The 26,558-nt window shown below is 42.2% G+C and overlaps 2 protein-coding genes across 2 annotated transcripts in view; both read right to left on the bottom strand.

Moving 5' to 3' along the window:
- Positions 1–3,274: 3,274 nt before the first annotated feature.
- Positions 3,275–5,390, bottom strand: CARTPT (CART prepropeptide). The gene is made up of 3 exons (XM_073655033.1): positions 5,222–5,390; positions 4,901–4,984; positions 3,275–3,598 (listed from the first exon to the last, which is right to left on the bottom strand). The coding sequence occupies exons 1-3, from the start codon at positions 5,372–5,374 to the stop codon at positions 3,491–3,493; spliced, it is 345 nt and encodes a 114-aa protein (XP_073511134.1). The 5' UTR covers positions 5,375–5,390; the 3' UTR covers positions 3,275–3,490.
- Positions 5,391–24,610: 19,220 nt separating this feature from the next.
- Positions 24,611–26,558, bottom strand: part of MCCC2 (methylcrotonyl-CoA carboxylase subunit 2) — a 108,104-nt gene continuing 106,156 nt past the window's right edge. The window contains exon 17 of the mRNA XM_073655032.1: positions 24,611–24,824. Within this exon, the coding sequence (XP_073511133.1) occupies positions 24,707–24,824 (118 nt within the window). The 3' untranslated portion in view covers positions 24,611–24,706. The remainder of the gene's footprint in view (positions 24,825–26,558) is intronic.

Raw genomic sequence — 26,558 nt, 5'->3', positions numbered from 1 at the left:
TACTATTTGTTTCGTTGTTACTTGCTATTCCCCTCACAATATTCACCATTTATCCCTCTGTATAAGTAAACCTGTTAAGTGTTCCAACCTCAACTCTTGTGTGTATGGAGTGTGGACAGGGGTTTCCAGAGTCGACCCCTGGCAGAAGAGGAAGACCCTCTTCAATTCCACTACAGCTCCCAGCAAGATTCCGGTGGAGGCACTGCACCATATTGAGGTGAGAACTACCGGACACCCTGCCCATGGAGGTGGCTTAAAGGGGTGTTACACACACAAAAAACGGTCAGAGGTTCATCAGCGTTTTGTTCGGAATATCATCAGAATTTGGTCAGAGTCCGCTTTCACCCTCACAGCTTGGTCGAAGTTTCATCAGCTTTTCTTGGATGAAAACATAAACTGATGGAGTTTTCTCAATCTTCTCCTATACAGCTGTCCAGGAAAATGGACCGCAAATGTATGGCATCTGAGTGCTGTCAGATTTTTTTTACAGACGCATACACTTGCATTGCTGAGTTTGATCTGAGACTTAGGTCAAAATAAGGCATGTCTCCGTGATGTTGTGTGGACCACTCAGTCCACAAAAATACACGGACATATAAACAGCCCCATAAACTATATTAGGTACAAGTTCTATCTGTGAACAACACAGAACTTGTGCAAGAAAAACTGACATCTGAGGGAGGCCTTAAAGAATTATTCAGAAATTGGTCCATGACCGCACCATTGGCAGCACATCTGATATCGCAACTTTTGGATTTTGAAAGAATCAAGATTTCAATATTTTGGAATTTTACAGTGTAAACTCAGCAAAATAATGTCATTAGCCTATTATTGAAAGACTTCTCTATACAGTTGTCTTAGTAGAACCTGTACACATCATTTATAATGGATTATGTTTACAGTTCTGGAATATTAATATTACTAATTGTGGAGGCCTGAGTGTAAAGACCCTCATTGACCTCTAGAACGCAGTATCCAAAGTATAAGTAAATCTGTTTTTATTTCTCATTTACCTACCGTATATAGAGCTGTACTGCATTTCTCTGCATAGAACCTGGCTGGAGGAGTTGCAATACAGAAAAAAAGGCTGTTCTAGATAAGAAAGGGGACTTCAAAGATTGGGGTACAATGATATTTACGAGATCATGCTTTCTTGGTGTAATTAAGTGACATTTCTCACAATGTCCCTTTGTGTTGGCCTTAAAGAATCACTCCCATCAAAGTTTTCATCCTGTTAATATATTGCAATCATCATTGTGATGAAACAGCTTCTAATCTCAATCAGCCAGACATCTAGATTTGCTAAGCCAAGAGAAATACACTATTGAGTTTGTGTTGGCTTGTGAATGTATGTGCATTTCTGTGGCTGGTCAAGAAGGACATACTATTATGTGTATAAACCTGAATGTTGACTTCTCTTGGTCGTGAAACAATGATGTTTGTTACTATGCTAATTACATATTGTACTAAAGCAAGCTAGATGTTGATTTAAAGAGTCCCCTGCTATACCAACTATGTAAATTGATTAAATGCTCAAACAATGAGACCTGAGCCTTGGGAATAATACCATCCCTAATTCTTGCCCTGTGGATGTGTACTTGAAAGAAAAAATGTGAACTATTTAAGGAACAAAGCCTCTGTAGCAGGCAGACTTTACAAGAAGAATCAAAGATCAGACAGACTCTTCAGGACATCAGCTTGGTAGCATGTCTCGATCCAGAGAGACACAGATTTGGATTCTACATGATTTCGGCCTAAGGGTATACGGCCCTGACTGGAAGGATACAGATCTATTCCATTGACCATCAGAGAACCAATGGATACATTTGGGGAGACCAGGTTGGGATGATGAAGTCACCTCCGGTCACCTGGAACCAATGGAGACATTCGGAGAAACCAGATTGGAACCAGCCGGTCATCTGGCCCCATGGAAACTCTCGGAGAGGCCAGGGTGGGACCCACGAGTATCCTGGCCTTGTACCTCGATGGACTGTCAGCTTCCTAAGCTTGCCACTACCTCCTCTTGGTGGGGGCCTGCCAAAGGCGGGGGGCCACTGGTTGAGGTTGTTGGCCCTGGAAGTCCCAAAGTCGCAGTTGTTCTATCCCAGGCGGGTCAGCAGAAGGGTGAGACTGTGTAATGTTGTACCATCTTGGGTATGTGCTGAGACTGTTCTATTTGTTTATTGCCTGTTTTGAGGTTCAATAAAGTATTGCCACGCTGTTTTACCCTCACCATGTGTTGTCTGGGTAGTGCTCTGCCCATGGAAGACCCCGGGTCTTCACAATCATATTATATAGCACTTTGTACTTACAATTATTAATTTTGCCTTTCAGCTCAGTTAATTATTCTCTTTTCTCTGCTCCATGTAGAAACAGGAAGTCTCTTGTCCCTGCATTTATCATTCCCCTCCTCAACTCCTGACCCAGCTGCTCCCTCTTCACTCCTACCAGGGGCTTTTGCAGTGACTCATACAGAGAAAATGTACCTCCTGTTTCTACATAGAGCTAGTAAGTTTTTAATCATAGTGATTTCATAAAATTAATGAAAAACAGAAGAATTAGCTGGTTAGAAAGGCAAAATGAGCAATTGTAAGTACACAGTGCAGTATAATATGATGACTGCAATATTAAGAGGATACACATTTTGATGGGAGGAGGGTTTCTTTAAATGCTATGATTTTTAGAATGGAGAAGGATAAAGCTTACTTAACAATCCTGACATTCTCTGCTCTTCCATCTCCTGCAACGATGTGTGACACAGATGCGAGTTTTAATGTTTTTTTTTTTATGGCAGAATGAACAAAATATGCAATCCTGGTATTCGTTTTAATCTCTTTGCTGCATTCATTAGGTGAGTTAAGTCGTGTAGTAATTTAATCATCACAGGTATAAAAACTATTTAGAACTTAAGTGTTGGCTGCATTATATGGTTTCGGCACAATTCTTGATCTGGCTTCATCACTGTGCCATAATAGCGCACAGGCTTCTGCAACATATTATTACAGCACAGGTCTGGATGGAGATAACGTTTTTAGGAAAACCTTAGTACTGCTCTGCCTTCACTGATAGTGAGTGATGTAAAAACTATATAGGATTAATCTCATTAAGAACATCATCATTATCTGGTAGTTGTGTTCTGTCACTTAAATCACATATTTTCTTCTGCTTTTTCAGACCAAAAACAAATCAATGACATTCCCATCACATTCCGTGGTTCTCTTCTTCCCAGCAGACGCTAACTCTGCCTCCATAGGTATGTATGGTAAAATACACATTTGTAACAAAAACCCTTTATTACACGTAACTACATGCTATAAATATATTTATGGAACTATTATGTATAAAATAATGAAATACAGGGACAATTAAGTTAGCACATTCAAGTAAGAGCTAGAACAGGAATAAAAAAAATACTTCATGTAAAAATCAAACTCTGCTTTTTATCTCTCAATAATATCAGCTGGGAAGGTCCCTCATCTTCAGATTACTCTCATAAACACTTTAAAAGAAATGTATTGCAAGAAGTCCTTCGAGGACAGTCACATAACTTCCCGATCCGAGCACCTTTCCTGACAGCGCACTGCTCTCCTGCGTCGCACTGCAAGAACAAAAAAAATAAAATAATCTACCTTTATAGAACAATATAATACCGCAGTAAAATAGCATAGGGGGTTGTCTAAAAAAAAAAAAACTAATTTTTTGTTAAAGTTTCTGTTTTGTTGCTTATATTTTATGTTTTACAATATTAATAATATTTTCATTATTAAAATAAATGTTAAAATATTAGAGCTACATATTTTTTATTTATTTTTTTTGCAATAAATGGAAAAATAAGAAATCATTTAGATGTGATCAGTACATTGTGTTTCTATAAAATGTAATAATATTTATCAGCATGAAAACATGAGAACAGATCGGGGAATGTTCTGATGACAAATTTATTTTTTTGTATCAACATAATAGATGCACTCAGTGACCAAGGAGTGGTGTGAAGGGGTTGTGGTATGTCCGCACTAAACTGTGCTCTCTATTGACATTTATTATCATATCCTGTAATCATGTGTCTACATATCCTATATTGTATTCATAGTTTGTTCAAATCATGCTTCCAGGGATTCTAAATCTCATGAGTCTTTTGGTTGCACTGGCGCTTTAAATATATGTGGATTTCATTATAATTACTCTGTAGCATCTAACTATATAAATTTGATTAATTAGAATATTTTTATTGTTGATTATTATGACATTAATGATATAGAATAATCACTTATATACATAACATCATTGGCAAAGAAGATATATATGGACAAACTCTGATATTATAATTGTTCAGTTGCCTTTACTTTTTCCCTTCGTGCATGCAGAGATAATGTCATTTACTTATGTGTATGATGACAATGTCAGTGTAACATATTGGAATATTTTGGTATTAAACATGCAACAGAAATAAATGGAATCAATTAATATAATATAAATGTAATACAAACAGCACAATTACAATCCAGGGTAATAGTTTTATCAGTTTTCTATTTGTAATTGGTGAGTGCATGTATCTACAACAATCTTGTCCAGAAACTTCAATTTTCTCAATTAGTTGGGCACAAACCTCGTCGATTTATAACTGTCTGGTGCTCGTCTGCAATGTCGAGGAGCTGTCTAACCATGGATAATAGTAATATACAAGTAGAAAAGAAAGGGGGAAGAATAAACTTATTTCAAGTGCAAAGTTTGAACTACATTCTCCTAATATTTATACAGTAGATCTATAACACTGACACTTAACTGTTTCTGGCCTGAACTGAAAGATAGCTTTCATCCAGACAGAGTATACTGGTGAAAACCTTATAGTCATCATTTGACGTTTAATATGTAATGACAAGTAAGTGGAGGCATCACTCACCATGGGCACTTGTCCATACTTCTTCTCAAATGATGGAAGCTTTCTACTTTTCAGTTTTTCTAACACTTCCTGCAGAGCATAAATCTGGAACAGAACAGGAACATCAGTCGCTAAGTAAGATGTGGACAGATGGATGGTTAGTATACTCTGTCCTTATGATCAAAAAAAAATCTGCTAATATGACAGCCCTTACTGATCCCCGACAACACTTCTGCACTAGACAGACCATGAGAATGTGTCCATGTCTATAAGGTGCCCCAGTAAGTGCCAGGCATTCAGCTGCAGTATGTCACACCATAGATTGGCATTAATATCACATACCAGCTCCTTCTCATGGATGTTGTTGTCTATGGGGGTGTAGAAGTCCAGGGACCTGTTCTCCAGGTAGTCTGTCTCCTCACAGCTGCCTCTGAGCACCAGGAGGAGGAGTGTGGAGCTGAGCAGTGTGAGCAAGGCTCTGCGGGAGCTCTCCATGGTGCTGAATCCAGGCTGCTCCAAGGACTGCAGAGAGCTCTATATATAGGGGAAGGAGCCATCCTACTGACATCAGCAGGCAATGCCCACCCTACACAAGCCTCATTAGTAAGGCATGTATGGGATAACTACTGAGGCTTGTAGAAAATCCTTCATACTTACACAGATAAATAGTAGTCAAATAGTCAGATCTGATACAAACAGATACATGCTGGAAAGATAAATGATAAACAGAAAGATGCACACATAGGTTAGACTACTTAATAGTTGCTTTCAAAGGGCTGGTCACAAATGCAAACCATCAATTGACATGTAGTTCTCTTTTTAAGATGTTCTTCAGCAGCTGCAAAATGTATTAAACAATATTGTTTTTCTGGTTTTGCAAAACAACGTAATGCTTAATTAGAATTTGCAGATCTTCTTTATAAAAGAGTAAAAACATCTCATATGACTCAATATAAGACAGAAAACATTTACTCTCTGTCTAAAAAGATGCCCTATAGCAGCTGAGGTGTGTATAATAGGGAATAATTTATCCCCCCCACTATAAATTATGAAGAATATTAGAATGGTTGGTTATGAAAGCCCTTGTTAGTTTAATACAACTTTAAACTAACCTTAGTATGAAAAAATATTGAACAAAACTTTTAAAAAATGATCCTTTTGTATGACATATTTAATGTTGTTAAAGGGAATCTCTACAGCAGGATTTCACACCACAAACTATTTATATGTAGCTCTTTAAAAGATAAATCCAGCAATACCTTTACATGGCCAATCAGCATCTCCATTACTGAAAAATCAACATTTAAATTGATATGTAAATGAGCCTAAAGCACTAGAGTAGATCTGATGCCTCTGTCACTCCAGCTCTATTCCCCACCTAGTGCTGCCTCCTCCTTGTTGACTGACAGCATCTATGATATCAGTCAAAGGAGCTGTTAGTCAAGCAAAATGAGGCTACACTAGGTGAGTAATAGAACTGGAGTGACAGAGGCTTCACATCTACAAATAGCTCTTTAGCCTTGTTTGAATATCAATTCAAACCTTGATTTCTCAGTAGTGAAATAACAACTGGCCATGTAAAGGTATTGCTGGGCGAGTCTCTGAAAGAGCTACATGTGCATGTAAATAGTTTAAGGGGTGAAATCCTGCTGACATATCCCCTTTAGGATGTTATATTTTGAAAGGTGTTTTTCTACAAGATAGTGCAAGGAAATAGAGAAAAATTGTGAACATGAAGAATTCTGCAAGAAGCTACCAAGAGGCCCATGGTCACCCTGGAGTTGCTACAGAGATCCACAGCTCAGGTGGGAGAATGTGTCTACAGGACAACTATTAGTCGTATACTCCACAAATCTGGCCTTTATGGAAGAGTGGCAAGAAAAAAGCCATTTTTGAAAGCAAGCCATAACACTGGTATACAGCGATTTTGGCGCCAAAGATGTCTGAATGGTTTTATATTAAGTTTATGGTGCTGATTAAAAATATGACTTCGGTTTTGCCAGATTGGCTCTAGTTTCTGAGGTATTTAATAATAAATTACAGTAGAATTCTGGCTTCAAAAAGTAACTTTTATAGCATTGTAAGCCTACAAATTGAAATACAAAATAATTATATGGGATACTTCATTACCTAAGACACTGTTAAAGAGTCAAAAGACCAAAAGCTATTGCATTTATCACACACAAGTCGCATTGGGGGGAATGCATTAATTTCATGGATGAATTAGCTCAAAAACTAGAACCAATTCAGCAAAAGTAATGGGATTTTTGAATTCAGCACCCTCAAAATACCCTAAATCCATTAAAAAAAAACCTTGGCAACTGAAAATTATTATTTTTTTTGTAGACCTGTGTAAGAAGTCCTGTTTGCAGGTAGTATTTGGAAGAAGGTGTTCTGCTCAGATGAGACCAAAGTAAAACGTTTTGTGCTAAATGCAAAACACTATATATGGCAGAAAATTAACTGTACAGATCACCCTGAAAACACCCTGGAAGTTAGTCAGAGTTGATGGATAGATGGATGGAGCTAAATACAGGGAAATCCTGGAGGAAAACCTGTTAGAGGCTGCAAAAGGCTTGAGACTGGGGTGTAGGTTCTCCTTCCAGCCGGACAACAATTCTAAACATACTGCCAGATCTACAATGAAAGGGTTTACATCAAAGCATATTCCTGTGTGTGACTGGCCCAGTCAAAGTCCAGACCTAAATTCCATTGAGTATCTGTGGCAAGACGTGAAAATTACTGTTCGCAGACACCTCCATCCAAACTCTTGGAGCTGGAGCCATTTGCAAAGGAGAATGGGCATAAATTCCAGCCTCTAGATGTGCAAAGCTGGTAGAGACATACACCCAAAAGACTTGCAGCAGAAGGTGGTCGTACAAAGTATTGACTGAATACAAATGCACGTCACAATTTTTCAGATTCATATTTTTAAAATCACTAGAAAACCATGTGTCATTTCCACTTCACAAATACTTGCTACTTAGTGTTGGTATATCATATAAAATTGCAATAAAATAGTCTTAAGTTTGAAGGGGTATGAATACTATTTGAAGGCGCTGTAGTCTTCAAGTTTCTCATAAGACAACTATAGATGTGCCGATTTTTTGCTGCACATCATCCAGATGCTTTTGCAGTGATCAGTCACAATTATGAAAGTAAATAGTTAAATCTAACAGCTCTACTTTATCTATAAGCGGTGATTGGTGCAGTAATTAAATATTTGCCCACTGCTGCTCGTATTTTGTAGCTAGATGCACAGTCCAATTATTTTGTATGGATTTGTAAGACGCACAACAGAACTTAATTTCATTTATAAAATGTGTGATGTAGCAGTTCAAAGCAAACATAATTTACAGAATAATACTAAACTACACGTTTTATAAGGAATTTGCCCATGCTGTGTTATATCAGTACTTGACGACAGTTATAATTTCATTAGTTATCTACACAGAAATGTTTTATGTATAATCCTTCAGGGGATCCTCTGCTGAATGCTAATATCCTATTTAATGCTTTCTTGTTGAGACACTTTAATAAAGCAGGTATCGTTTAGTCGCCAGTTTTCAATATATTTTAGATTTCTCACCAATACTTTATGACTTTTGAAATTCAGCTCTGTGCTCCTTATAAATTATAATATTAGTTATAAATATAATCTATGACTGCACACAGCTGGATGTCAAATGTTTGCTAATATAATACATATCAATTTGCATTTTACAATGACATGTCTATAAATATTTGAATGCAAATGACATTTTTATGTCAGAACGTAATGATTTTACAAAAACTGAGCAGTTATGTACAACTCAGTCTTGTCAAAATGTTGGCGATTGTTCTTGTGTTCAGTGAGATATTGACTAAAATCCTGCTTTTGAAAGGGGGTGTACTCATTTATGCTGAGCACTGTATGTGCTTCTTATCTTTTCCTACAGCAGTCTGTCGCAAAGCACTTTTGTAGCAAGTTTCCTATCATGGGCCAACCATTTACTGATGTGTAATGGTTTAATCTAAATCAATTATTGGTGGACAATAATGCCTCCATGTGTTGTACATTATAAGGAATAACTAGCTCTATACTCTAAAAGATAAAGGACAGTAGAAATCACTGAGGAGTTCAGTAATCTTTATAAATGCATAGCACGGGTCAATAATTATGGTGAAAAAATAAAATAGGTGCACTACAGGGATAATAATCAGTGGTTTATCATTATTTGACCATAGGGCACCCTCAAACCCTACGGCCTAAGTTCCCTGGCAACCAGTATACTTCCAATAATGGGGAGTAATTATTGGAGGTATATAAGTGTAATTGGATGGGGTGTAATTATTGGAGGGAAAAGGAAGGTACATCCAGCACTGGGTCCTCATAAAAAATTCTTTTTTATTGCAAATCCATAAAAACTCCAGACAGAGTAATCGCATACGCGTTTCAGACAGTTACATCCTTAGTCATTGCATACATGACTATGGATTTGCAATAAAGAAGAATTTTTTTATGAGGACCCAGTGCTGGAAGTACCTTCCTTTTCTCTTCATTGTTCCTAGCTATACTACAAGACGTCCGTACAGAGGAGATCCTCAGTCCATGGGTGAGCTGAATACCAGGTTACTGCAAGGTTTCCTATGACTTTCAAGTAATTATTGGAGGTGTACAGGTTGCTGTGGTACTTTCTAGGTCTTGAGGGAGCCCAATGGTCAAATAAGATGATACCGCTGACTATTATCTGTGTAGTGCATATACAGTATTTTCTTTTTTTCACCATAATTATAGACTAGTTGTGACATCACTGCATTAATTACCATTGTGTCAACTACCTGTGTAGTGTGACATCATTGTAGGCAATAATCTTTTCCACTTCCTTATGACATCATAGTTCTTGCTATTTATGTATTGTAACATCCAGATGTTTACTTCTCCTATTTGGTGTGACTTCAGGGCACCGCTCCTCTCCCTTTCTTATGATTGCCGCCCTTTCTTGTGTTTCATGTCAGGACTTGACTTCCTCAGTGACACCATCTCCCAAGGCCTTCTGTGGCTTCCAGCGTGTCCTTCTAAGCTTGCTTGTCTGCCATCTGCACAGGCAGTTGACAAAATCCTTTCTGTTCCACGTGTCTTCTAGCTTGCTGCGTCAAAGCCCTGATCTGCAGCTTCGAAAATCCACCTCACCAGGTGAACGTGGACAGTAGCATCCTAGAAGTCATTATCGACTTGCCACATGACTTTGGATAGAAACCCAAACCAGAAGCTCCATTTGCAGACACATGTCTTGGCGATTTGTCCTTTGATCATTATCACTGTACGGTCACATCACTGTGTATATTATTCTTGTGTGCATTTTCCAGGTTCTGTGACATAAAATCACATTTATGCAGTGCCATTATTGTGCGCACTTTCAAACACAGAAGTATTTTAGGTGTAGAGGATGAAATTGCACCTGGGAAATAGTGCCCGAGGCGAGGGAATGGTACCTCTACCATATAATACACCAGTACTGTGTAATTCATGTAAAATTGGGGGGGGGGGGTCCTGTACTAGATTGTGTCTCTAGACCCAAGATCTTTATATCATTTCTCTATAGCCTCAACATATTTTATGGTCACTGGCCTCCTTGTTAACTTCTAATATCCTTAGAATGTGCATTATGGAGGACATTATTACAAATAAAATGCTACAATTTTAAGGTTTTCTTTATTTTTTCTTTCTTTACTAGCAGACACTTGTGCTTTTTCCTATATGATATTTCAGGAGAACAAAGGCTTATTTTAAAGCACCACTCCAACAATTTTTTTAATGCAGTGCTGGAGTGGTGCTACTAATCAAAGTTCCCTGTTTCTAGTATTATACTCGTCACCTACTGCCTTCAGCTCTTCCCAGAGTCGCTCTGCTCCCGGCCATCTTGTGACCGCAACTTCTGACTGATCGGAAATCATAGGCAAAGATCACAATCTTTCAATTTAAGTTCTAGCTCTCATAAACTTACATGGAGTTGTGACTTCTGGATCACCCAGAAAATATTGGAGCGATCCGGCAGATCACAAAATGCTGGAGACCGACCGGAGTGGCGCCAGGAGTAGATGAGGAAAGTGACTGGTGACTAAAACCAGGGGCAGAGAACTTAGAATAGTAGCATTACTTTAGCGCTGCATTAAAAAAAACTGCTATATTTGTGCTTTAAGGATTTAAAGCCATCATCTATACTCATACATCATGCTGACTATGAGCTAACAATGTCAGATGTACTAGCTAGTTCATGGTTCTTCTATGTAACCCAGTCAGAAAGGAAGGCTTCACCTTATATTTATGAGGGTCTGCTGTTGGTCACCGTGCAAAAACGTACAATTGTCATCATCATCATCAAGTAACTCACGGTGTAGAAATTGAAGTGTGTGCAATGTCAAATGTTTATTTGCCCTTTTCTTCATATCTCTGGTATACACGTTTCATTGGATAAGTTTAGTGGGTAACAAGGCTGCTGCAAGTCTGTAAACCGCGTGTTTGTGCGGTTAGTGCAAATAGGTTTTAATATTTTAAGCGTTCCATTTATTATGGACTTTATTGATTTCAAATGAGCACAACTGGGAAACCTGACCATAAAACAGGTGATTAGGACCAGTGTCCTATATAACAAACACATCAGCTGTAAAAGCTGTGCCCGAGAGACTGAGCCTGTAAAATACAAGTATCATTACAGGAAAAAAAATACAAGAGAACAGAAGATGTCACGTTGGTGGCCTATTAGCACCACCTGATGACTGCAGTATCCACCTTTTTACTAATGGGAAAAATGTTCATTATCTAATACTTCTTTACACAAATACTGTATTGACCATCAACATAACTATTACTTACCTTGCCCATCTCTCGCACTACTCTGTGTGCTTTAGCCAGTCACATTGCTGTAACAACTATTAGTACCTCCCTATTGCTGTATCCCCTGTGGCTCCTTGCAATCAATGCCTATAATGTCTTTTTACTAGATATGATCAAATAAATTGTCAGGATTCTGGTCCTGCTGGAGCCACATCAGTATTCCTTGGCCGCTGCTGACCATCTCCAATCTACCTGCATCCTCGGCTCCTCTTGTGATTAGCCGGCCTGGGATGATGTCTTGAGTGTCAACAATGACAACATACCGGATCGGCAAATCAAAAGAGGAGCTGGAGATGCCAACAGATAAGAGGCGGTTAGCACTGCACTTATCCAGTGGCCATAGAATACAGAGGTGGTCACTGGACCAAGGTCCTGAGAATCGATTCACTCATTTCTACTTTTTACCTTGTGTGTACTTTTAGCCCTGATGGCTTCTGGCTATCAACCTTTTCTTCTTTCCAGGTTCTTGTGTCATTGTTTCTCCATCACTCTTCTCCCAAATGGCTGAGATTGAAGTTCAGCACCAAGTTTGGCACTCATCTGATCATTGCTCCACGACTGACGACCTAAAGAACCAAGATTTTGTTTGTTTATTTGTGCGTTTAGGGTCGTTGTCTTGTTGAAACACCCATTTCAAGGGCATATCCTCTTCAGTGTAAGGCAACATGACCTCTTAAAGTATTTTAATATATGTAAACTGGTCCATGATCCCTGGTATGCGGTACATAGGTCCAGCACCATAGTAAGAAAGTAAGAGAAACATGTCCATATCATGATGTTTGCACCACCATGCTTCACTGTCTTCGGTTGTCTGACGAACTACCTGCGGCCGTTGGACTCAAAAAAGGAGATTTTTGTGCACTCACCGTAAAATCTCTTTCTCTTAGCCGCTAATTGGGGGACACAGGACCATGGGTGTTATGCTGCTGTCCACTAGGAGGCGACACTATGCATAATCTGAAAAAGATTAACCATGGCTCCTCCTCTGCAGTATACACCCCTGGACGGCGTCAGCCTTCTCCAGTTTTGTGCAAAAGCAATAGGAGAAACGTAACATGGATAACATACCATGCCTATAAGCAGGCAACTACTGTATGTACAAGCTCAAGAAAAAAACAATATGAGAACTCAACATAACGGCCAGGAACGGGCAACAGGGTGGGAGCTGTGTCCCCCAATTAGAGGCTAAGAGAAAGAGATTTTACGGTGAGTACACAAAAATCTCCTTTACTCTGTCGCCTCATTGGGGAACACAGGACCATGGGACGTCCCAAAGCAGTCCCTGGGTGGGAAGCAATGGACGAATATTGTGTAGACTGGCCCCTATAATTGGGGCACTGCCGCCTGCAGAATACGTCTACCCAGGCTCGTGTCTGCTGAGGACTGGGTATGAACCCTGTAGTGTTTGGTAAACGTGTGTAGGCTGGTCCAGATGGCTGCCTTACACACTTGTTGTGCTGAGGCCTGGTGCCGAATGGCCCAGGAGGCCCCTACCGCACGTGTAGAGTGTGCCGTAATACCTGCTGGAAGAGGAGAAATTTTGAGGCGGTAGGCCTCTTGTATGGTGGATTTGATCCACCTGGCAAGGGTAGCTTTGGAAGCTGGTAGACCCTTGCGGCCGCCTTCCAGAAGAAGGAAAAGAGAATCAGACTTCTGGAAGGACGCAGTCCTACACACATAGATACGTAATGCCCTGACAAGGTCAAGTGTATGCAGAGCCTTCTCCACTCTATGAACCAGGACCGGACAGAGGGATGGCAGTGAAATTTCCTCATTGAGGTGGAAGTTGGACACAACCTTTGAAAGGAAGGATGGGACCGTACAGAGAACTACCTTGTCCTGGTAAAAAGCCAGGAAGGGTTATCTGCAGGAGAGTGCTGTAAGTTCAGACACCCTGCGTAGCGAGGTGATTGCCACTAGGAAAACCACCTTCTGGGATAGAAGGCGGAGTGGGACTTCCCTAAAGGGTTCAAAAGGTGTTTCCTGCAATGCTGTCAGCACCTGGTTGAGATCCCACGTTTCTAGTGGTCGTCTGTAGGGGGGAACCAATCGGGAAATCCCCTGAAGAAATGTTCTTACTTGCGGCATGTTAGCAATGCACCTCTGAAAAAGCACTGAGAGAGCTGACACTTGGCTCTTAAGGGAGGCCAGGGACAGTCTGGCCTGCAGACCCGATTGGAGAAACCCAAGTACCCTGGGGAGGGAATAAGGGAATGGGGTCTGGCCACGAGATTCGCACCAGGTAAAGAAGGCTTTCCAGGTACGGTAATAAATTTTTACAGAGGTTGGCTTCCGTGCCCTGATAATGGTTCCAATGACATCAGGCAAGAACCCTGACTGGGTTAAAACCCAGGTCTCAATAACCATGCCATCAAATTGAGGGCCCCTGAGTTCTGGTGGTAGAACGGGCCTTGTGACAGAAGATCCGGGCGGTCGGGGAGACGCCAGGGGACGTCTGCTGTGAGCTGTATGATGTCGGCGTACCATGTACGTCTGGGCCAGTTTGGTGCGATTAGGATGGTTGGAACTCCCTCTTGCTTGATCTTCCTCACCACTCTGGATATCAGGGGGAGAGGTGGAAAAATGTACAGGAGCTGGAACTGGGTCCAGTCCTGAACCAGGGCGTCCGCTCCTAGCGACTGCGGGTCATGTGTTCTGGTCATGAAGTTGAAGACCTTGGCATTGAAGTGGGATGCCATTAGGTCCACGTCCGGAGTCCCCCAGCGATGGCAGATCTGGCGAAAAACTTCGGGATGGAGAGACCACTCTCCCGAGTCCATTCCTTGCCGGCTGAGGAAGTCTGCTTCCCAGTTGTCCACACCCGGAATGTGGACCGCAGAGAGAACCGAACCTGTGTCTTCCGCCCAGTGGAGAATGTGTGTCACTTCTCGCATCGCCTGGGCACTGCGGGTCCCCCTTGGTGATTCACATATGCCACAGCCGCGGCATTGTCCGACTGTACTCTGATGTGAGAGGCTGCCAGTAAGTGATGGAAGGCTCTCAACGCCAGGAGGATGGCACGAATTTCCAAGATGTTGACGGGCATAGTCGCTTCTGCTGGGGACCACTTGCCCTGTGCTCTGTGGTGAAGGTGTACTGCACCCCAACCCGTCAGGCTCGCGTCGGTGGTCAGAACCTTCCATTGACCCGTGAGAAAGGATTTCCCCTTTGTTAGTGAGGTTGGCTTGAGCCACCAGTGCAGGGACCTCCTGGTTGACGACGTCAACGGGAACTCCCTGTCTAGAGAAAAAGGGTTCCTGTCCCATGACTTGAGGATGGCTAATTGGAGAGGCCTGAGGTGAAGCTGGGCAAATGGGGCTGCTTCTATTGCCGCCACCATCCTGCCAAGGACTTTCATGGCAAACCAGAGAGATAGAGGGGGTTTGCTTAGGAGGGTGCGAACTCCGAAACGGAGAGGCAGTGCTTTGTCCTTGGGAAGGAGCACTAGACCCCTGAAGGTGTTGAATAACATTCCCAGGAAGGTCAGAGACTGACTAGGGGTTGGTGATGACTTTTGTAGGTTGACTAACCAACCCAGGCGACTCAATGTCGATTGTGATTGAGATGCTGAGCTCGCAGTCCTTGAAGGTGGGAGCCTTGATAAGGAGATCATCCAGGTATGGAACGACTACTATGCCTCTGGAGTGCAGGTGGCTGCCATGACTTTGGTAAACACTCTGGGAGCCGTGGCGAGTCCGAACGGGAGAGCCTCAAACTGTAGTGGTCCTGGTCGATTGCGAACCTGAGAAATCTCTGATGGGCGGGCGCAATTGGTATATGCAGGTATACGTCTTGTAGGTGTCTTGTCTATGGAGGCGAGAAATTGAAATTCTCCCTTCTCCATGGACGCAACAATGATGGACCGAAGGGACTCCATGCGGAAGTGACGTACCCGTACATATTTGTTGAGCTGTTTTAGGTCCAGTATGGGCCATACGCCGCCTCCTTTCTTGGGGACTACGAATAAATTTGAGTAGAACCCTTGGAAGCGCTCGGCCGAGGGGACCTGTACTATGACTCCTGCTTGAATAAGCGAGGAGACCGCTTGGTGGAAGGCACAAGCCTTGGCTGGCGGCTTTTTGGGGAACAGAAAGAAAGAGTCTGTTTGGTTGGAAGTGAACTCTATCTTGTATCCCGAAGACACTAGTTCCCTGACCCACCTGTCTTCTGTAATAGGCAGCCAGACTTGATGAAAGAGCGAAAGACGGCCGCCTACAGGTGGGGTGTCTTCCGGAGTCCGTGAGTCATGATGAGGGGAAAATCTGAGATTTTCCTCCTTTGAACTTTGACTGGCCTGCTCTTGACTGCCAGGTCTTGTCCAACTTTTGCATTGACCGCGAGTTGTCCCTGCGTGGGGCGCGGTTGCTATTTTGTGCTGGTCGCGAGACGAACCAGCCCGAAGAGTTCCGAAAGGATCGGAATCGAGTTTGGTTACGCTTTTTGTAAGTGTGTTTGGGCTTCAGTTGGGGGAGAGAGGTACTCTTACCCCCGGTGGAGTTGGATATCATAGTGTCCAACTTTTCACCGAAAAGTCGACCACTGAGGTGCGGGAGGTGCGTGAGGGACTTCTTTGAGGCTGCATCTGCTTTCCATTCCCGCAACCAGAGGATACGCCGAATCGTGATGGCGTTTGATGCTATCCCCGCTACATCCCTTGCAGAATCCAGAGCTGCATGAAGCATGTAATCTGCTACAACTGCTTGGTCCGACAGCTCAGGAGCAGATATTTGTAGGCTAGCTTGTAAATTTTGGGCCCAAGCCAGGATGGCCTTGGCAGCCCAAACTGAGGCGAACGCGAGAGCCAGGGTAGCGGCCTCGAAAATTGAACGAGCCATGCCTTCTACCTGCCGGTCGGCTGTGTCCCTGAGGGTTGAGCTATCTGGCAGTGAAAGGAGTGACTGTGCTGCTAGCCTAGAGACTGGGGGATCCACTTCAGGTGGATCTGTCCATTGTTTTGTGACCTCCTGTGCGAAGGGGTACCACGCATCCAGATATTTGCGATTGGTAAACTTCTTCTCAGGCTGTGAGAACTGCTTTTTAAGGATCGCCTTAAACTCTGGGTGGTCAAAGAAGACCTTAGGCGGTTGCAGAACTCCTTCAAAGGAAATATCATGTCCTGGTGCCTCCGGGGGCGGATCAGAGATGTCCAGCACCCGATGGATGGATGAGATTAGATCATCAACTAGCGCTGTATTGCTAGGGGGGATTGGGATTAGGGACCCTTCGGTTTCCTTGTCTGAGTCGGAATCACAGATGTCTTCCGTATCCTGTGTATCACTAAGGCGTCTCCTGCTGGATGAACCGGAGCGGAGGCCTTCTCTGGTCAGGGATGGCTGTGGAGATCTGCTTTGACTGTCCCTGGCAGGGGACGGTCTAGATGAGCTGGGACTACGGTGTCTCTCCCTAGAAGGGGATAACCATGTGGTATGGGATGACGCAGATGAACGTGACCTGTGGGTCTGCTTGGGTCCTGACCTAGACGTGGATGTGCCCGTGCCGTCATGTCCCTGAGTGGAACTCCCCCCTTTGCTGGGTAGTGTTCATAGCCGAGGCATGACTCTGCAGAGCCTGAAGCAATGTGGATGTGAGGTTATCTATAGACTGCGTCATAGATTGCGACATCTGAGTGACCCATTCTGGCGTGGCATTAGACACCGAAGTATTGGCAGGGGCTTCTTGTGGCTCTGGCACAGCAGTCTGGATGCAGTCCTGGCAGTGCGGGTACGTGCTGCCACTGGGGAGAGTATTACTGCAGGCTGTACAGAGTGCATAATAGCAGTCCTGCCTGGTTCTCTTGGACCTTGAGCCCGGCATAGTGCACAGGAGTGGCTATGCAGAGGGCCCTGGCAATGCAGAGGAGCTTATAGGATTCAAAGCCGAGGGAGAAACTCCAGCTGTGATCTTACCCCACCAGTGTGCCTGTAGGTCCAGCGCCAAACATCCACAGTCCTGTGCCTCCCCGGAGACTGGCAGGCCTGGTCTGTATCTGCCAACCGGTAGCTGCAGGGTTAATCTTTTACTGCAGCAGATAATGGCCGCCGGAGTAAAACTTGATGAAGAAGGGGGGGCGGAGAGCTGAAAAGGGTGGCAGTTTGCTGTGAAAACGTGCCCTTTCAGTCTGGATCCGCCCTTTCTATGACACTGTAGAGTGTCATATTTGTCATCTGGGGGGGCGGGCCGGGGGGCAGAGACGGGGTGGTGGCTTCGGCTAGGCCGGAGCCGCGGTCAAAATTAGAAACCTGATGCCCAAAGGGGCTCCAGGCAGGCGCGGAAGTCTGGGGGGGGGCTGGATCTGAACCGGACCCCCCCAGATTTAAAGGCAGGATAGCGGTGGGGGTATCAGCGGAAGAAGGGGGCCCTTGAAGGGTCCCCCTGAGGCACCATAGCACTGGTGCTGCCACAGAGACAGGGCCAGGAAGGCCTGTGTCAGTATTGTGCCATGCCTGCCTGCACTCCCCCCCAGCCCTGACAGGAGTCCGCAGCAGGGCTGGGGTCCCTGGATTCAGTGCAGTGGTGTGCTAGCTGCTGGAAGCTGCATATTGCTGCCTGTACAGGCCCTACCTGAGGCGTATCAACCTAATACCCCCAGAGGGGGATTAGGGAGGGTGCTGCTGTCACCATCAGGGGGCTTTATCCTTGCCTCGACCTCAACCCAGAAACCAAAAGGAATTGGGGAAGGAGGGGGGTCTCGACTTCGAACCAGCACCCGAGGGGCTGTGGAAGGAGCGACATGGTGAATAGTCATCTCGACTTCAACTGTGCACCCCATAAAAGGGGGCAGAGGAAAGAGCCATGCCGGGAGTCTCGCAGGAGACCCACTTTTCTTCATCTGTAATCCCGTCGGAAAAAAACGGAGTAAAAATTTTAGGTGTGCCTCCTATGCGACACTAAGCAAAAACTGGAGAAGGCTGATGCTGTCCAGGGGTGTATACTGCAGAGGAGGAGCCACGGTTAATCTTTTTCAGATTATGCATAGTGTCGCCTCCTAGTGGACAGCAGCATAACACCCATGGTCCGGTGTCCCCCAATGAGGCAACAGAGTAAGAACAATTTTACTTTCATCAGTCCAAAAAATGTTTCTCCATTTCTCTTTAAGGCAGTTGATGTGTTCTTTGGCAAATTGTATCCGCTTCAGTATATGTCAATTTATTTATTTATTTATTTTTTAACAGTGGGACTTTGCGGGGACTCCTTGCTAAGAGATTAGCTTCTCACAGGTGTCTTCTAATTGTCACAGTACTCACAGGTCGCTTGAGACTGTCTTTGATCATCCTGGAGCTGATCATTGGCTGAGCCTTTGCCATTCTGGCTATTCTTTGATACATTTGAATTGTAATCTTCAGTTTTCTCCCACGTCTCTCTGGTTCTGGTTTCCATTTTAAAGCATTGGAGATCATTTTAGCTGACCAGCCTATCATTGTCTGCACTTCTTTACAAGTTTTACCCTCTACAATCAACGTTTTAATCACAGGAAGCTGTTCTTCTGAACTATTTCTCGAACGACCCATATTTCTCAGGCTTTCAAGGAGAAATGCATGTACAACATGTGCTGGCTTCACCCTTTAATAAGGGCCACCTGATTCACACCTGTTTCTTCACAGAATGATTGACCTCAGTGATTGAACTCCACACTGCTATTATTTTGAACACAGCCCCTTTCAATTAATTATTCAAATATACAAACTCAAAAACCTGCAGATCATGAATGCGGAGTCTGTTGGTTTTCTTACAATCTACTGCACCACCTGGTAAATTGTTTGACATGTGGTAATATAATTTATACCAAAAACAGGGATTAATCTGGTTAGTCATATTGGACTGCTATTATTTTGAACACTATTGTACATTGTGATCCTAGGATTATGGGCAGCTTAAAACCAATTGTTTTGATATCACTCTTAGAGACGGTTAGGAACTCTGTAGCGAGTAATGCACGAGGGTATAGGTGATTTTCAGAAGAAACAACCTTTAACATTTAGTGGTTGTACTTTGTGAGTGTGTGTGTTTTAACTAGTCCAACATTTATGGTTTTGTGTTTTTTTTCCTCCTTTTTCTTCCAGAAGCCACAATTTTACAAAGCCACATAAAGGCTTGTTTTTTTTTTTCTGGACAAGTCATAGTTTTGAATGGCACCATTCATTTTACCATTTAGTGTAAAAAAATAAACCCTGCAATTCCACCATAGTAATTAAAATGTCTTAGATGTATTAAAGGTTTTGTTTTTACAGAATTCATTGTGCAGTAAAAATAATTCATGATCCTCAGATCAGTATGATTTTTTCTATATTTTAGTGGTTAAAAAAATTCTGAACTTCATAAAAATATAATTTTGTTTGTGTTGCCATTTTCTGAGAACTTTAATGTTTTTATTTTTCCGTCGATCAAGCAGTCTTTTCCATGGGTATCATTTTTGGGGTGTTTAAGCAGTTTATTTCATTTTGGCTAAAATAAGGCAATTCTGAGTTGTTATTTTTTTTTTACTTTTAAAATGTCTTTGTTTTTCTATTAGTAAAAGGGGGTGTGAATCAAACTTTTATGGAGGGACTTCAACATACGATCATTTTTATTATATACTGCAATACTTCATTAGTGCACCCACTCCTCCAAGGTTCATCCATCAAAATGCTACACGGTAAAATGTTTTTCCATCACTCCCAATAATGTTTTCACTACACGAGTTCAGTGTCAGCACAAAGATCATTCCAGCCAAACCTTGGCATTGAACATGGTGATCCTAGGCTTGTGGGCAAGGGTGCGTTGACACCTAAAACGAGTAGATGCCAATGATATGCTAGGGGTAATCCACTCGCTATCATCACACTAGAATAAAGAATCTGTTCGTTGAGCTGGATTTCTTTCCTCCTTATTTCTATATCAGTATTAATTGTTTAACTTGGCGGGCATGGTTAGGATGGCAGCCTGAAAATATGTGCTGAACAAAGTCTCTCTCATTCTTATATATTCTGCCATCATACACGCCATCCAGTATTCCTAAATCCATCGTGCACCACAACTATCTTGCTTCAGTACCAGCGACATTAATTTTTACAGTGTACAGTACTCCCCGCTGATGGGCAAAAGCCATGAATCTCATCTGCCCCCTCTACCCTCTGTGTAACATTGCTGCCATTACCCTGTTGAGTACCACTTTCCCAACCTAGGTATATTTAACCTCCGCACTAGACTGACTACATTCCTACCGGCAGTTTTATGCATGTCCTGAGGGGGTTGTCACTAGCGCAGGCTCCTGCTTCTTCCCCCACCTTCCTGAGACTGCGGCCATTATGCTCTTCAGCACCACATGTGCATTGCAAAGTCAGCTAATTTCATCTTACGTACAGTTGTGTTCAAAATATTTAAAGAGGTTGTCCACTATTTTTTCATTGATAACCTATCCTTAAGGATAGGTTATCATTGTCTGATCGGTCGGGGTCCGACAGCCCCGCTGATCAGCTTTTCTCAGTGTCTGCCCCAAGGTCTTGATTGCGGAGCAGCTCAGTCTTCTGACAGTGGCTGCGGAAGGGTACTACATCTCTGCCTCCTATTCAAATCAATAGGAGGCAGATATTTAGTACCCTGCCCCGGCCACTATCAAGACGGAGCAGCTCCGCAATCAAGCAGTTCCAGCCAGGGGCCGCAGTCTCCACCGGGAACAGCAGATTGGCGAGTGCACCGGGTGTCGGACCCCGACCGATCAGTCATTGATTATCTATCCTAAGGATAGGGCATCAATGAAAAAGTAATGGACAACCTTTTTAAGGCAGACATAAATTTTGGTTTTCACAAAGTTTGATGCTTCAGTATTTATAGTGGAAATTTTCTGTAACTTTAGGTTGTTATGAAGAATGATTAGATTTATTTCAAATGTAAATCAACCATTTATCAGATTACCAAGAACTTAAAAAAAATGGTTAAATTGTGCTTAAAAAGGCTTCAGGGCACCCAAAAAATTCCAGAAAATGCCATGACCAAATCCTAAAGAAGATTCAACTAAGAGACTGATTGAACATCAGTGCAGAGCTTGCTCAGGGATGGCAGCAGGCAGTTGTCAGCGCATCTCCACGCCCAGTGAGGCAAAGGTTTTTGGAGGCTGACATATTGTCAAGTAGGACAGCCGAGAAGCCACATCTCTACAAAAAAAACATCAAGGACAGAGACATTCTGGAGGAAATAAAGAAATTGGGCTGCAGAGGTTTGGGATAAAGTTATTTTCTCTGATAGAACACCCTTCAGACTGTGTGGGAAATTTAGATGATTATTGGCCAGAGAAGAAAAGGTGAGCACGACCATGAGTCCTGTTTAAAGCATCCTAAAACCATTCATATATGTGGTTGCTTTTCATGCATGAAGTGGGCTCACTCAAAATTTTGCCTTAGAACACTGCCATTCATAAAGAATTGTATCTAGATCTACTTCCAAGAGCAACTTCTTCCAATGATCCAGGAGCAATTTGAGATGAAGAATGTTTGACCATGGTGACCACGATGCATCACCAGGTCACAAGGCAAGTAATAACTAAGTAACCCGGTGAACAAAACATTGAAATTTTGGGTCCCTGGTCAGGAAACTCCCCAGATCTTAATCCCATTGAGAACCTGTGGTTAATCTTCAAAAGTGTGAGGACAAAAACAAAAACACAGATATTGTCGTAAACTCAAAACATTCATTAGGCAAGAATGAGTTGCCATCCGGCATGATTTGGCATTGACTAGTGATGAAGGGGGCCATGTCATTATGGTTTCATTTTTAAGGCCTTTACTGGCTAGCCAAGAAGTGGAGACTTCAATGCATATAATGGGGCACTGTCCTGCATAAAAATCATTGTTTTCTTGAAAGATGCAGAATTTGTCCGGTACCACTGCTTGAATAAAGTCTTCTAAAAACTGGCAGTAGGTTTAGGTGTTGTTTTTCAGTTCATCTTCAACCTGAAAAGGTCCAACTACCTCTTCTTTAGTAATACCAGCCCATAGCAGTGCCTCACCCCCACCTCCTGCTGGCATCTGAGTCGAAGTGGAGGTCTGTGCCCGATACTGATCCAGCCATGGACCCATCCATCTGGTCAGTCAAGAGTTACTCTCATTTCATCAGTCCATAAAAACCTTTGAAAAGCAGTCTTCAAATATTTCTTATCGCAATCTTGACGTTTCACCTTCTGTGTCTGGTTCAGTGGTGGTCGAGTTTCAGCCTCCCTTACCTCGGCCATGTCTCTGAGCACTGAATACCTTGTACTTTTGGATACTCCAGGGAGGTTGCAGTTCTGGAAAATGACAGCACTGGAGGATAATTGGTTCCTGGTCGCTTCACGTTTGATTCTTCTCAAATATTCGCCAGTTAATGTGCATCTTTTTTCTCTCAACAGGTTTTTTTGCGATCCTGTTTATTAGTTGCAACAAAACTTGTGATGGTTCGGTGATATTCTCCAATATCTTAATAATTTCAAGAGTGCTGCATCCCTCTGTAAGACTTGTAACAATTTTTGACTTTTCACAGTCCATTAAATCTCTTTTTTGAACCATTTTGCCTGAGGAAAAGAAGCTGCCTAATAATTCTGTACACCTTGAAAAAGTGAGTGTTGATGTCCTTACGCCACCCCTGCCTCATTACACAAATACACATCTCCTCTCTTTAGTCCAATAAGCATACAAATTTATACAGCTTGGAGTTGGAAAATCTACGTAAAAATTATGATTTGGTCAAAATACTCATTTGTCTAATTGTGCACACAATGTATTGGCACTTAATCTGGTCTTGTCCGATTAAACAATTTTTTAGGTAGGAGATTATATGAGATTATCTAATGTCTTCCATAATAAGTGCTGCTATACTATTGGACTGTAACATGTCTGTTTGTTCTACTTTGCAACATCACATCAGTATTTTTTTGTGGACTCTGCACGCCTGGTATTCTTACAACCTGCACTGATAGAGTGCACTCTCCTGCCAGCTCTTTACTTCTGATCTGAGCCGATGAGAGAGCGCACTGTCAATGTGCGTATTGCACAGTGACAAGAATCTACTGATTATATGTCTGAATTGACTGTATTGGGGGCTTTAGGTGCTAAGCATTTATGTGGCACAAAGATAATGAATGAAATGACTCAAATTCTGGTACCCCCGATGCTGCAGCAGTTCTGCAAATTACACATTTTCTGCCTTTGGGGTATAGTTGTGAATCTATGAGGTAATCTTTGTTCAGTATTGCTGGGATGAAATTTGTAAACTGACATTTAATTAAGTAGATCATATATTGATCTGTCAGCAGGCATACTCCCCAGTAATTAAATCCTGTACCTAAGTGAGATACCTTAGGGATTTTTACGTTTTCTTATGACCGAGCATGGTAAAGCATTATACCATATAACAAAGACCATGCATTTTCCTGCATTTCTCTCCATGGCCAGGGTTGAGTTCAGGTACGGTTAAATAAAAAAGCATCTGTGTAAGTATACTATGAGTAAGCTATAAATCAAAAACAATTCCTTAATAACAGATTGGATGTTTTTTGCCTTCAGCATGGCCTCTGCTTATAGCAACATAGATACAAAAAATGCAGAAATGACCAGTGATGTACAATGAACCCTCACAGATGCTGTAAATGACAAACTACAGACTATACCAGGCACTGTTCAAAATCTTCCCCAAAGATGCTACTGATGTGCCAACCACTGAATCGTTGCCATATTCCTTAAACTACTTCTATGTAACATTATCCTATAGATAGTAATTACTAGTCTACTCTTAGCTGTCAACATTGTAAAAAGTCAAGACTTTGTGCAACAATGCTTCGCTTTTTGCGTTCCATATGACTTCTTAACCCCGATGGCAATAATAGATGCCCTAAAACACTGACAGAGGACATTGTATAAAATGTTTTATTTTACAGAAGAGGATAGATTAGAAAGGTCACATTGGAAAATTTGATGTAGTGTGCACAATGATTCTGGAGTCGATCACATTCTAAAAACGCCAAACTGAGTCTTCTGTGTCGGTGCGTTCAGCGCTGCACTGAGACTCATCCCTAGAACCAGTCTGGTGTCAGCAGGATCGATAATCCCATCATCCCACAACCTGTGGAGACACACAATGAAGAGAAAGATTATATCATCATTAAGGGAAAAGGAGGTAAAGAAGAAAATATTTCATTCCTAAGGAAATCTAATGTAAGCAAGAGTTCTCATAGAAGGAAATCGGTCACTTGCCATAAATATGATTTTTTTTTTACCTGGTGTAAATGCTGTTGTCTTCCTAAATGTTGTGCAATTTAAGGGTATGTGCACACATTAAGTATTTGTTGTGATTTTTCCTCGCAGTTTTGTCACAAAAACCAAAGCATTTCCTAGTACCAGCAAAGAGTAGGAGATTCCTGAAGTCTCATGCACACTTTGCTGATTTTTTCCTTGCAGATTTAAAGTTTCATGTCTGCAGCATGTCAATTCTTTCGTTTTTTTGCAGCTTTTTTTCCCCCACACATTCAAATTAATAGGTAAAAAAAAAGGATCTTGCATACCCTAATGGTTGGGGAAAAAACGCACGTTTCTGCACCGTTTTTCCAGCCATGTGACATTTTTATGATGCAGAAATGTCTGCAACAAATACTTAACGTGTGCACACATCCTAGAAAACTAAATTCTTATTTGTTCATGGGACATCCCCTTTAACCTTTTCTGAATCGGATGGTTTTTTTTTTTCCGGTGTCTCTCCATTGTTGGCCCCTTGCACTGGTATTGGTCATTCTACTGCCAGCTGCTATTTTGTGCGTTTCTCCCATTTGCCCAAGGCTGGTTTTAATATGTGCAGAATGAAGCTGTTTCTTACCTTTGCTATTACATGTCTTAGATTTGAGAAAGAGTCAATACTTTTGTTACACAAGTATATTGTTTAATGTAAGGACCAATCTGGCTAAAAGCCCTTCCACCACTATCAATTAAAGTCTACTGATCCTGCCTAGAGCAAAGGGATCGGCCTCAATATTATCCCTGACGCACAATGTGTCAGGCAGCATGTTCTCCAGGAGATAAGTCACCACTACAGCTGTGTGGCAGATTTCTCCACTCACACCCAATGTAAAACACATTAATGTTTGTCTGAGCCAAAATTTCATATGTATGGGGTAGTCAGGAAAGAAAGCTTTAGGCAGCTATAGCCTTTTTTTCAATTGCTTATATGGAGAAAAGCAAATTGATTACATTCTAAGTATGTGAGACCTGTGGTATCTAGCCTTGCACCCCATTTTTTTTTTATTTACATATAGCATTTCTCTTCTGATAGACACGTTATACTAATTAAATAAGGTTATTCATTTTCGTTCTCAATTCTTGAACAGAAGGTGATATATGATCCAGGCAGTGGAAGGCAACAGTTTCCAAGTTTGGAAGAGTATGCAAGAAATACCCAGAGTATACATGGAATCAGAGCCCACCCCATCATCCAAGAGACCTTAAAGACATATCCTGAGATAGGGAAGTATTTTGGTATGTTATGTTCCTACCCCATCAGGCCTATAACTCCATTCCAGGAAGCGCTGATATTCACGCATTCCTACATCGTGGGCATCATAGTGACCACAACGTGGACATACTGCATCAAACCCAAGACCTTTCTTGCATAGCAATCTGGGGGTTTCATAAACTCCATGTACAAGATAAACCTGTGAGTCTTTGAGATTCACTCAGACAATTTGGGACTTAGCACCAATGTCACTCCATTGTTCCTCAGATAGATGACCAACATCTTCTTCCCAGTGCGTTTTTACTTGTAAAGAATATTTTTGCAGATGGAGAAGACAGAAGTTGTTTAATGCAT

Source organism: Phyllobates terribilis, unplaced genomic scaffold (assembly GCF_046119375.1).
Source record: "Phyllobates terribilis strain yellow unplaced genomic scaffold, ASM4611937v1 Scaffold_1__5_contigs__length_1240528914, whole genome shotgun sequence".
NCBI lineage: Eukaryota > Metazoa > Chordata > Amphibia > Anura > Dendrobatidae > Phyllobates > Phyllobates terribilis.
Note: the sequence above shows the minus strand (reverse complement) of the source record. Positions and strands in the feature narration are given on the sequence as shown.